This window comes from Chamaea fasciata, unplaced genomic scaffold (genome assembly GCF_029207755.1).
Source record: "Chamaea fasciata isolate MVZ Bird 193981 ecotype frontalis unplaced genomic scaffold, bChaFas1.0.hap1 SCAF_9, whole genome shotgun sequence".
Taxonomy (NCBI): Eukaryota; Metazoa; Chordata; class Aves; order Passeriformes; family Sylviidae; genus Chamaea; species Chamaea fasciata.
Window position 1 is genome coordinate 32924400 of NW_027094094.1, and position 13492 is coordinate 32937891.

At 45.1% G+C, this 13492-nt stretch overlaps 1 protein-coding gene across 9 annotated transcripts in view; it reads right to left on the reverse strand.

The window, feature by feature from the left end:
• MICU1 (mitochondrial calcium uptake 1) overlaps nucleotides 1-13492 on the reverse strand; it is an 84436-nt gene that overhangs the window by 55033 nt on the left and 15911 nt on the right. For 6 of the 9 annotated variants that reach the window (XM_066191795.1, XM_066191793.1, XM_066191792.1 and 3 more), the window contains exons 5-6: nucleotides 10171-10348; nucleotides 4557-4719 (exon numbers count right to left, since the gene is read on the reverse strand). In XM_066191795.1, the coding sequence (XP_066047892.1) occupies nucleotides 4557-4719; nucleotides 10171-10348 (341 nt within the window). Of the gene's footprint in view, nucleotides 1-4556; nucleotides 4720-10170; nucleotides 10713-13492 lie in introns of those variants that run through there. The other 3 variants (XM_066191790.1, XM_066191796.1, XM_066191798.1) reach the window with 3 other exon arrangements.

Below are 13492 nucleotides of genomic sequence, written 5' to 3' on the forward strand. Positions count from 1 at the left end.
GAAGGAATGAATTATGTAAAGGAAAAAAACACAGAATAACTACTTCTTACTCTTGTTCAGCAATAGCCAAATCTAAAATCAAATGCTTATTATATTCCTATTGATTAACAAAAACATACTTACCAGGGATTTTCTCAAAGCCAGCTAATTGCCACACTTGACAAATATGCAGACAATTACTAAGCTCTTCATGTTATCTTGTAAAAATAAATCCACAGGCAGTAGATTATAGACTGCAGTTCTAAAAAACATTTAAAAAACGAGCTTCCAGGAGAAGGACAATTATATTATGCCAAGAACACAGTCGAGATCAATTAGAAACCACCATGATTTCCTTTGGGATACCAGCAGCTTCTCGCTGATGGAAAAACGTTTTCAATTCCTTCCAGTCTTGATATCCTTGTCAGATTTTTCACATTATTTGGGTCACATTCACTCATGGTCTGCTTTTTTCCCCACTGCTTAATATATAACATGGACTCTTTTTGCCAGCAGATGAATAAAAGGGCTAATTATGAAGACTGAAGAGCCTGCTAACTGTGCTTGTGATATGCCACATAATGGCAGGAGAAAATGCTGGAGCAAGCTTTTCCCCCCCAGAGCTGTAATCCAGCTACTGATTGTTGTATTCAGACTATTTCCCCTCTGAATCTAAAATGTAATCTGCAAGCAAACAATGAGCTGCCCAAGATTTCTCAGGGGAAAACAGCCTCAGGCTCGGGTTCAAGTCCAGGACTGTTTTGTTCCAGGAAGGAAGGATCAAGGGACTTGGTTCTCATCTATCTCCTCCTGCTCCAACAAGCCACTCAGTCTCCCTGTGAGACATGCATTCCTAACACACCTGGTCAGCCACACCAACCTGGCACCTGTCTGGGAAGCACCCATTTATGTCACTTCCAGCACACAGGCATACACCTAAGTGCAACTCTCGCTCCTCCTTGGCTCTTTTCCTGGAGTCTCATATCAGGCATCACAGGTTCAAAGATGATTCTTGCCCAGGCATTATGTATTTCCACAGGAAAAAAAGCCTCATCTCATTCAGGAGACAACAGAGCTACCTCTCATTCATATCCTTTCTCTGAAGAGCTCCTCAGCAGACATACTGGGGAAAAACAGAGGGTGAATTCCCAGAAGGATTGGAGTCCCCGAATCTCTGGCTTCCTTCTAGGTCTTAAATATCCCAGCTGACCACTTTGTGTAACTTTAGGGATCTGTACCAGCCCAGGGAGTTCTCCCCTCCTCATCACATGAGAGCTTGTCTCAGATCCTGGCTGCTGGCTCTACAGGAGATCAGATCCATATTTCATAAACTTTAACCAAAATTACAAATAATCACTCCTGCATTGTACCACCCCAGAGGCCAGCTTGTGCTCAGCTTCTCGTGCAGTTCAGACATGGAAAACAAACCATTTCTAACAGGAGAGGCAAGCTGTACACTCTGATGCAGCCTCCAGGAATCAGCTCTGTCCTTCACGGCCCCTCTCCTCTGTCACCATCCTGTGCACAGAGCCTGCAGGGCCACAGCTGCTGCTTCTGCCTGGGCTTCAGCAGCATGTTTGGGGTCTCTTGCACTCAAATAAAAAAAAACAACCCACCCAAAAAACCTTCCAAGAGTTCAGATATTTGAGTTGTGGTGAAACTCATTACGTGGTGAAACTTGAAATGCATCTTTCCTATGGCAGGAGTCTGGGATAACCAGTGAGGTTAATACATGGATGGAAGAGCAGGATTGGTTTGGGAAGAACCAGCCAACACTACAGCATGCTGGGATGAGATATAAGAAGTATTTTATACTTCTTTCAGACCTTATTGCAAAGGCCATAGGAAAACTGATACTGGCTGAGCATGACACAGCCCCGTCTTAGTCGAGGATGCTCCAAAATGCTCACTTTCTTCAGGAAATCAGTGCAGAATGGACCCAGACAAACTTGGGGAAATGGAGGGAACCCGTATACTTCCCACCAGAGACAGAGTATTTTCAGCTTATTTTCAGCTGGTTTGGGACTGGGATTCCAAGGAAGCACCAGGAAGGAAACAGCCACCCCTTCCCATCCACTCTTGGAGCAGACTTACGTCTCAGGTACGAGAGGACGTGGGAGAAAAAAATAATACAGGACTGCAGGGAGCAGAAATCACCACCCACGCTTCTCCTGGCACTTGAACTTTCCAGAGAGCACAGAAAGCAATTATTTTTTTAAAGCAGCTTTCAAGTTTAATGCCATTCTTTGGCTTCTTCTGACAAACCATTCCAAGCTCAGCAAGCTCGTGTCATTCCTTAAGCACAGATTGCCTACTTGGGAATGCTGTGGCAGGAAGTTTGACTGGACCAGAGAAAGCAATCTACAGGAGCTGAGGAACTGGCATTCATTTTCCCCAAGCTAGCAAAACGCAGGCTGGAATTAAGCTGACACTTCATTGACAATAAATCAAACTTTCCCCTACGTAATCCATAAAAATGAATCGGGCAAACGATACCTTCACAGTAGATGAGTAGTTTAAAAATAAATACAACAGGGACTCAGCTACTTCATTACGCCAGATCACTTATATTCCACAGTGTTTTCTCTCCATAAAACAGCAGAGGCATTTACAAGAAGTTACTCCCTGAAATTACGACCGGCAGCTTGAGCACACTGAAGGATTAGCTCAAAGAAGTTTCCCAGGAACACACCAGGCTACACCACAACCTCAAGGAATGCCGTGGGTTGAAGGCAGGATGCTCCAGCCCCAGTGGAGGGCACACCCAAGTCGTGACTGAGGAAGAAAGCAGCCCCAGCATTTCCCAATTAACCTGTAACCTAAATTATCCTATGAGTCAAAAGCACCAGCAGGGTGTGAAGTACAGAACTCATCTGGCCAGCAGGTAGCACTCTTTGTTTTCAGTTTCTGGTCTGAAAACCAGACCTATTTTCCTTTTATTTTTTACTACCAGCTCTAAAAACATTTGAGAACAAGGTTATGGCTGGTTTGACTTTATTGTAGCAATAAGTGTTTTACTCTTCTACTGTTCATTATGTATTAAAAAAACCCATTTACTGTGATTGTGATGATGTACAGAGCTGATAGGGAACAACCACCCTAGAGCAGCTCCAACTAGAAGCAAGTCCACAACAGTAGGAGTCCTGAAGACAGATTTTTCAACTCAACAAAATCCAGCATGCCTACCACCTTCCTGCTCTGCCTGCTGAGGGGCAGCCCAAGCTCAGTTTCCATCCCATTCCACCGGCCAAGAGCACCCAAGACCACTTTCTCCCCATTCAAGCTGCTGTGTGTCACTGACTGGCAGCATTTGCAGGCACCACAGCTTCATGGGGCCATTTCAACAGCCAGGATAACAATGGGAATGCAATGGGAAGTGAGTGGCTGAGAGTGATGAATTCTTATTTCCCATTAGTCACCTCTGCTGGTCTCTGAGCAAGGTGTTTGCTCAGCGTTCTTCCACCTATTTGCTGTACACACCCTAAAATGCACCAAGCACGTGGAAGAAGTGAAAGAAGAATCAGATGTGTTGAAATGAAAACACAGGATGTTTTTGAGCTTCCAGATGGGTGCTACTGCTTTTCCAAGTACCAGTTCAAGAAGTTTGAGATAGACAAGATGGTAACCTAGAGCCATTAATTCACATGGAGACTACAGCTATTTCCACGGCTTGATGGGAACCTAAATATCAATTCACCTACGTGCTTTAAACACTAATGCCAGGATTATTTTTTCTTCCCTCCAGCACACACTTCATATAGTTATTTTCTAAGCACAAAGGTACACAGTGTTTATTTAGCAACTGTCATCTAAGATATCAAAACAGTTGTCCAATTTGGACATAAACCCCACACTCAAGAAGTTAACATTCAGGGCTTGAAGTTCTTCATGAATGTCTGCAGAGATAAGGGAAGTTTTAACTTGACAAAAGCCTGTTTCATTCTTTGAGATACAATGTAGGAGACCAAGAAACACAATCTCCCAGATGTCACTCCAAACATGAATCTCTAAAATGGAATGCAGACAAAAGCCTCCTGCTATCACACCAACACCAAATATTCAGGACACAGCTTCCCACACAAGTGCAAGGTGTCTCTCCCACTTGTTGATTGCCAAACCCCCCCAGGTACCACAAGTGATGTGTTTGTCTGCACCCCATGGGGAATTTGAAGACAGCAGAGGCGAGCCCTACCCTGACCAGCAGCATCACACTGGGCTGCCTCAACCCCTTTAGAACCATTTAGGTTGGAGAAGAACTCTAAGATCATCGACTCCAACCTTTATTGCTGATGTTTTCCTTGCCAAAGCAGAGTCCTTTTGCAGGTTTAGGAAGTGTTTCAGTTAAAGGAAATCTTTCCCTATTAAATAGAGGAGAAAGGCATCCCATCTACTCTTCAGGGGCTCACTCCAGCCAGATCTGCTACACTGCAACAGCATTTTGGGAAACATACTCAGGCTAATTTTAGCTTCGGGAGATGCTTCCTAGCCCTGGCAATCAGAGCTGGGAAGCTTAAAGACCAGGTGAGCAGAGACTGGAGAGTATCAATTCCCCTGATGACCACCCACAGAGCACTCACTCTCCGGCTGTTTCTCGTTGGGGGTGATGGATCTCACAAAATCCTGCGGGGTCATGAAAACCTCGGACTCGCCGTGCTCGTTGATGACCTTCAGCGTGGCAAAGTATCTGAAGATTTTGTCTGGCGTGGAGTAGGCTCTGATCCTGTTCTCGTATTCCATCACCTGCAAATGAAATTCAGCCAGCATCAGATGTGCACTGCTCCTGCCGCACACTGACTCTTAGGCCTCAAAGAGATTTGCCACAGGACGAGTTGACTGCAGCAACACAACTCTCGACTCTTTTGGCATTGTTCCTTTCAAAAAACCCTTTGAACATCCAGGAAAACTGGACATACCAGCTGCTGATGTCCCAGGATTAAGAACAAACACTAAAAATCTTCATTATGAATAAATTCAGACTGTTCATGGTGGCAGAGGAAAAACAAATTCACAAAATCCCTGAAGGTGTTTTAAAAACATGAGCAGAAGAAAACGCACTGGCATCACATTTGTTAATCTAAAGCAGCCCGACATTTTAACCACAGCGTTGAAGGGTTTGATTTGTGATTAATATATGAAGTAAAAGAAGAAGGTCTTGGAAGGCTGGGAGAAACCTTTACTTTCAAGTAGAGTCTTGGAAAAAAAAAATCACTCGGAGATGCAGCTGGTTGCTCAGTCACCCAAGTTCATTTTTTCCTCTTTTCTATCACATTGGCAGAATTCCCCAGAAACTCAGTCCTCCCCACCAATCTGCTTCTTCCTAACTCTGCCAGCAGTGACTTTTTTTTTTTTTTTACCTAGAATCAGTTTTCCCCCAAACAGCTGGAATTAATCACAGACAACAGACAGCTTTTCTAAACAAAATCCCAACCCAAGGCCACAAGGGTGGAAAAAGGCACAGACACCTACACTTCATCACGTATTAGCACAGAAAACTTTCCTCCTTACTTCAGCTTTTCATTCCTGCATTATATGCCATGTTTAACAGTCCATAATGTACTTGAAACCTGCAGCTGGCCAAGAGCCACAGGAGGAAAAAAATCCCAACTTATGATGTGCTGCAAGAGAACAGGCAAGATCAAGGGTAGTGCCAAGGCAGCTGTAGATCATTCCTGGCTTTGGTCCTGGTTCAGCCTTGTCCTTAAATTCCTGAACAACTTCCTCAGCCTGATGTTTATCAGACAGAAAACACCCTCTCTCATTTTTCTTATTTCTAGGATAAAAGAAAAGCTAAATATTTTAAATCCCCCAAGCCAGGCTCTGGTAAAACAAAGCCTCTCTCCTCTTTATTTGCTCCAGCTCAGATCTCCAGCAATGCAAACACCAAAGACATTACCTAGAATGGCAACACCTAAAGCCTTCTCCCCACCCATCTCTGCACCACCACAGCTTTTCCAGAATTCACATGTCCTTACATCAACCACTACAGGCAGTTCCCTCCCTCCTGCAGGAGAAAGTTTTTGTCCCTAGGCCCTTTGCACTTCTAATCAACAAACCTAATCCCACTTTTATTGCTTCAGTCCACAAGGTTCTCCACAGCTAAGGGCATTGGAATGAGGACAATTGCTTTATTGCCAAGCTCCAAGTCCCAGTAAAAGATGACACCCACTTTTCCACCTCTTTCTGGCTTTGTCTGCTGCTCCCACCTGGCAGGAGGCAGCTCCTTATGCCACAGTGATCTTTTCACTTGTGGGTGCAGGCCCACATCTCACTCCTGCCTGACCTGATCCCATGAATAACACCCCACCCAACTTAATCAGCCAGAAACAGCTTAGTATTTTTACCTTCAAGGAAGACAAATAAATCCAAGGACAGTATGAAACCCCAGACTGGAGCCAAGAGCAGACACCACAGACCACGACCAGCTCCCTCCATCCCTGGCAACCCTTCAACACAGCTTGCTTTCTAGCTATAAAAATTCATTGAGCAAATTTTCCAAACCTGTGAAACATTTCTCACAAGGCACCACCAAATGCCAATCCAGCTGGGCACAGCTCAACAACCCCACTGCTGCCCCAGAGACAGGAGTCCTGACATTTTTGCCAATAAAACCATGTTTCATTTTACCCCACTTGACTTCCTATCCACAATGGCTTTTCCCTCTGCATCCATTTAGAGCCCCTGCTAAGATGCTACTGTCAGGCTTGTTGCTTTCAGGTGCTTTTCTCATGTTTAGAATATTTAGAGTATTACTTCCACAGCAACAACAGCTTATGAACAACATGGGCTCAAAACCACATCTCCTGTCTCAGCTTACAGCACAAAAATACACAATCTAGACCAAAAAAGTAGACTCTAAACTGCTTTTTGGCATCTCACAGGCTGCTTTCATCACAACTGAAATCTCACTTCTTCCACAAGCTTCCCTACAAGAAGGGAGGGAGCAAATGCAGCCACCCTTTTTCCCTTTTGCCTGCAGCTGAACTCACCATTACATCATTCCGGGTAATGAGCTAATCAGCCGGCAAAAACTGACAAATGTTGCAGCCCATCCCTCTGACTGCAAGGCTGGGTGCAACACGAAGCCAGGTCAAGAAGGGAGCAGCCAAGACACTGCCAATGGGGAAAACCTCACTTATTCAAGACTGGGTGCTGAACATCAGGGGGTGGCCTGATCCGTCAACACAAACGTGGAGTTAAGAGGCCATGTATTTGGGTGCAGACAACCATTTGTGAGGGGTTTTTGCACTGCTTCAAAGCAACCTGGACTGAAAAATCATGCCAGGCAAGTGTCTCCTCTCCTGATCTCTTACCCTTCTCCAGTACAAACCAGTCCTCGATGCAAGGAATACCAGTCAAAATTCTCATCCTGCCCCCAGAAATGCAGCCTCACATAATCAGGCACCACCAGAAAGATGATATGACCCAAAGGGAAAAATCCCTTTTTTGCATTTCTTAGTAGAGCATGTACTGGAGGAGAAAGACAAGTAGGTAATCCCTGTTGCTCTACAAGAGTGAAGGTGCTGTTGAGACTGTCAATGTTTATGCTAAGCCTCAGGTTAAAAGAAAAAAAAAACCAAAATCCTATGCTGACATGAAAATAAAGCTCTAAATTAACATCTCAAGGCACAGAACATCACCAGGGCCTCCCTGACTATGCAACAGCACACATCTTAACAGAGTAAATTAATTAGGACTCATTTTTTTCCTGCTTCCTCCTGTGACACGCACCCAAATGAAGGCTCAGCACGAGGAACATCCCAAGGCAAGATACCTGCAGGACCCAAACACTGCCAGTACATCTTAATAAGTCAGCCCTACTGCTGCATGCAAACACTTCTAGCAAGTTAATTAACACATCAGCCCACCCCCTTGCTGTATTACAGCTCATTAGCCTTCAAAATATATTGAGGCGCTCAAGCAATTTTTTCCCCTTTTCTGCCCTGCACATCCAGGACCCAACACGTGCTTAGGAACCATCCACACAGGATCCCAGCACCTGAGAGTGGTTTATGTTTCCCCTTCCCTCTCTCACTGGATCACTATTTAAAACAGCAATGTCAAACTTAATTTATTGCTTCACCACTAATCATCATGTTCATTAAAAGGAACATTAGGATAACAAACAAGTGTTAAACACTTCCAATTAGGCTTAATTTTTTCACAAGGAAAATCCCACGCTATTTTCAATTAATTATGGGGAGAGTTTTTACCGTGGGTGGTGGTTTGTTGGGGTTTTTTTTAAACAAGTAGAAGAGTCAAGAATCCCCACGGTGCTACACAATTAGGGGAGCAGCACGTCCTGGGAGCAGCCCTGATTTCCAGTCAGGAGCAAGGGCACACCTTCCCCTGCCATCTGAGCTGGCCACATTCAAACACAGCTCCCGAGGTGACTCACTGCAGCAACTGCTGATCAAACACCGAGCCCACAGCAGACAAACACGGAGCAGGCACCTGGGACAATACCTGGCACATCCTCTCTTTAAAGGAGCTTTTGCGACATTGGCATTCAGGCCACACAAGGTACATTCTGTCTCAGAGGCTGCAGAGAAAAGGCTTGTGTTGGCACAAAGACGGTGAGGGCTGTCTAAAACAGGGCTGTCCCCAAGGAAATTGCTGCTCCTGAGTTCCTGCTGTCAGAGGAAGGCAGACTGGGATGAAAAGGGATCCAGGCCACACACAGTTTCCCATCCTCTGGGCACACCTGGCTTGTGTCTTATTTGGAAATCATGGCCATATTCCTCCCTGCCTAGTTTGGGAAGGGAAGAGCTGGTCAACACAGGCACATCTCTGACAACTGGAACACTAGTTCCCTGCCTATAAAAACACTTCCTCTGGCTTCCCCAGCAAGCAGCCACATCAGACAAATCAATCTTTACACTCATTGTATTCAAAAGTAAGAGTGTGGATGGAGGTGGACTGTGGTCTGCACTTTGCAACCTGCCTCCATCTGCTAACACTGGAAAAAACCAATAACCTCCTTTTCTTGAGAGGTACTGGCAAGAGCTGAAGTTGTCAGAGCACCTGACACCCAAGCTGCCATGAAAATTAGCAGCTTCCAAGAACCCACATTCCTGGATGAGTCTGAATATCTCAGCAGAGTATCTTACTATGTAACTTCACTGAGCTGCCACCAACATGTCACAACAGGAGAGAGTCTGGAGCCCCAAATACCACGAATGCACTTGAAATCTCAAGTTGTGTAATCTTTTCTGACCAGGAACCGAAATGATTCAGCAGCTTTAAAGGAAACAGCTCTTAATTTTTCATGAGAAGCTGTTAAGCCACTATATATGACTACCCACAATTTAACAGCTAATGAGATGCAACATCCAGAATAAAGGCTTAAAAATAAATATCAGAAGCAAGTCATAACAAAATGGGAGTAGATGCTCCTCACAATACCTTTGTCCTCTTTGATGCTGCAAAGATATTACATCATCCAACGCAGCCCTATAAAACTGACATCCAGATGGGCTTAAAAAATAAAATACTGCTGACTGCCAGCTCCCAGTTACAGGACTCTGTCAGACCAAATTACACATCCTTTAATAACAGTGGTTTCATATAGTGCCAAACCAGATATCAGTTCTGAGGAGCCCAAAGCTCCTGGAACTGCCCAAGAGTGAAGGCAGGTCACAAGCCAGCAGTAGAGTTTATTACTCAAGTTTTCCTCTTGAAAACGTGTCTGATCTGAAAATGAAATAGCCAGAAGCATCAAGAGGGAGCCAGGACTAACCAAGAAGAGGGACTGAGGCTGTATTTCAACAGGTACATTTGCACAGAATAATTAAATGAAGAATTAAAGTACACCTTCCTATAAGCCTCCCTTCCACATTCATCCTCTTCTTATCCCCACAGGCACCGTGTATATTCACAAGCAAAAAGATGGACTCAGAGACACACATGCTGAATATCCCAGATGGTTTAAAAGCTTTGGCATCAATTCTCTGCTTTGCCTGCACCATCCTCAGAGCCATCACTGCAGGAGCCTTGATTTTCTTGGACATGCAAACGGAGGTGGGAAAAGAGGTCTCCATTACAGAGGATCAGTGTACTGTGCTTCCCAAATATACAATTTGCATGACAGAAACTCATGGCAGCATGCTGAGAAAGTAGGTTCCCAAAACAGTAAGAAAACACAGACAGGTACAGAGCAAGTTTTCCCTCCTGCAAGGTGCCCAAGTTCGGTACCTTGCGGTCCCTGAACCCGGAACGTTTCTTCTTCTTCCCTTCCTGCGGCGCCTCCTCATCGCCCGAGGCCACCGCCCTCCTGCCCTCGCTGTTGCTGCTCTCCTCCTCCTCCTCGTGCTTCACCTTCTCCCCCGCCTCTGCCCTCGGGCCGTGCCGGACAGAGTCTTCTGCGTACGCCCTGTACCAGGGAAAAGAAAACACCCATTTAGGAAGTGACTGAGGGGTGCCAAGGCTGCGACAAAATGGTCCTGCCAGGCTCCACCTGGGTGCGACACTGGTTGCTGCAAAGCAAAAGCAAAGAAGTGACCAGTCCCTTTGGAATTCAGTGTGCTTCCCCCTGTTGTAATCAAATTTCCACCCCACACCAAAACCCAGACTAACGGTCATGGTAAGTTTTCCCAGTGCAAATCACTCAGTGAATTATGACACCTTCTCCCGAAAGCTAGACATGGAAGAAACACTGGGAGAAGGGCGTATCATACCTCTTCTAGCACTAAATTCCACCTCTGCTTCCCCAAAAAGATATATTAAACGACAGAAATGTGTTTTACCATCAGCACTGCAGGATTCAGGACAAACAACCTGTTTGTTGCAGCTCAGCTGATTTATTTTCTATCTCCAGCAGCTGACAGGCTGTTTTATCCCTTTCTTCCACCAATGGCTCTTCCAAACACCAGTGCTGCAAGATTTGTGACAACAAAACTGGAGCTGTTTGTCCTGAAGGTGGAAATAAAACTGTGGCAGAGCACAGGACCCCTTTTCCCTTGCTGTTCAAACAGAAAATCTTCAGGCAACTCTGTTCATAGACCAAGAGTCAACACTTCACTCAGAGTCAGCAGCAACTCGCAGAACTGCAACTGGCAATGGGATGATTAAATAAAAAGCAGGATAAATCCCTAAGCCAAACAATGCTCTGGCTTTCCCATGCTTTACTTGTAAAGCAGTTTAGAATCAGACAGAGCTCAGACCACATTAACATCAGTGAAATTATAATCTCCGAGGATCCGTTAACATGTCACAAGCAACAAAGCCAACGGTTTGACAAAATTATTTCTCTTTCTAAAGGACTCAAACGGCTCAGGGAAACATCCCAGCCTGCCCATAATTTAAGCAAATCTGTCTTTACTTTGCATTCCTGGTGGTTTATTTTGGACTAATCACAGGGTATAGAGCTTAGACACAGGTGCTGCCCCTTGGCCACTTTGGTACTGCCTGGAACTATGAACGTGGTCATTTACAGCTGTGTGAGTTTGTTTTAAAAGGGCTGCCTTGGGAGAAAAATGAAAACAAACCAAGATTTTTGAAGTCTCCCAAGCTCTAAACAAAAGGCTACACATACTTCATCTTACAGGTTTCCTGGAAAACACAGATGGTATGTAATATTAACAGAAGAGAGTCTGTGTCTGTCTCCCCAGGAATCACAGAATCATGGAATGGTTTGGGTTGGAAGGAGCCTTAAAGATCCTCTTATTCCACCCCCCATGCCATGGGCAGGGGCACTTTCCACAGCTTTCAGCAATCTCAGCACATCAGCTTCCAAGGAGGAGAAATAAGGGTAGGCACTCCATCAATTAATTTAAATGCTACCAAAATGAAAGACAACTCTCTCGTTATTAGCATCCAATAACTCACTGACAGTCACAGCACAAGACAGATGGGAATGGGCTAAAGAACTGCAAACGTCCACAGTACTGGTGGGAAGAAGTCACTTTATTATTTATGGAATGGTTTGGGTTTGAAGGGATCAGCTCTGATGGGGGTTCAGAGGTTTCTAGTCCACACTGGGAAAGAACACAGCTCCATTACAGGGGTCTGATGTAATAAAATACACAAGTGCTCAGTGAAGAGCAGTATTAATCCTTCCTTTTCATGTAAAAATGGAGTTTTACACGCCTCCTGTTCTGAAAAGGCCCTGAGCCTCAATTTGCCAATATATATTTGTGAGTCTTACAGCAAGGCACCATCTTTATGACCTCCACTGAACCAAACTTTCAGAGACAGGATCCAAACCTGGGTCCTCCACAAGTATCTTAAGACAGGGAAATTCTTTCCCCAGTACAGCCCGGCAGCTGATCTCTCTTGGAGCATGAAGTCCATGCTGGCACCTGTCCTGAAGCCTTTCCTGAAAGTTTAATCAGCACTGGCACACCCTTCAGGAGCTGTGGGTTTGGCTGAAAAATGCAGGTGTCAGCTGAGGCTATACCAGCAGCACTGACATAGAAAGCCCTTGTGCAGGCAGGACACCCATCTTAAGTAGCTCTGAGGGAATCTCTTGGGAGAAGGGCACAGAAAAGCAATTGCTTATCTCCACAACTAAGCTATTCCATAGGAAACATGCTGGAGAATAGCTGTATCAGGAACGATTTGCTCCTGTAATGCTTGACTGACAGACAGCAGACCGGGGAAGGGATAGATGAAATTGAAAAATCAAACATTTTCAGCACATCCCACACATCCTGTCAATCCATCAGGCTGTCAAGTCAGTTGCTCCAGCGATACAGACGGAGGCTGTTTGAATACAGTCGGCTTTTTCCTCCCTCTGGTTCATCCAGGTAATTAACTCTGCTCCACAGATCACCATCCCAGCATCCAGGAAAATGAGCTCTGAGGAGAAAGGCAGAGTCTGTAGGCTACTTCTCAAGCAAGGTTTTAACAGCTATTCCTCACCTCCAGGCCAAACTACTCACTGAATTAACCACTGAAGGAGCAGCTCTCTACGTGCACCTTCTCTGTGTATTTTACCTCCCTCTGCTGAAATCCCTGGCCTCCAACAACTGCAACTTCCATACTCAGCCCACATAAAAACAGTCTTTCAGTGCAGATGTCAGAGTATGGATGGAGAAAAAAAAAAAAAAGCCCATAGCTCCAGAAATATCCACTCTGCTGGACATCCCTCAGCAAGTGATGACTCTCTCCTCTCCTGTTTGATGAGGCTGACTTTCCAACGGAATTCCTGGTGCTGCAGCTTCTGCACAAAAGGGAAATGAAAATACAAAGCCTCCCTTCACTGTGTGCCAAGACCAGCCACCAGCCTTTCTCCACGGAGCGTGCCTGCCCTGGATCCTGAACCCCACTGCCATGCTTCAACCATTCTGATCTCTTCAGACTTTTTTTCCCCTCCACTGAACTGAATTTGAATCAAAGTCTATTTCCCACCCACCGAGCAATATCTCCTTTGAATCCTTAGAGAAAGCCAACAATCAAATGTAAGATTAGATTCCTCATCCTCCCCAAAAACATTGAGCTACCAGAGGCCTGCAATGATAAATTCCCTCTTGGGGAATTATTCTTTAAGAGAGCCAAACACATGCAATCATAAGAT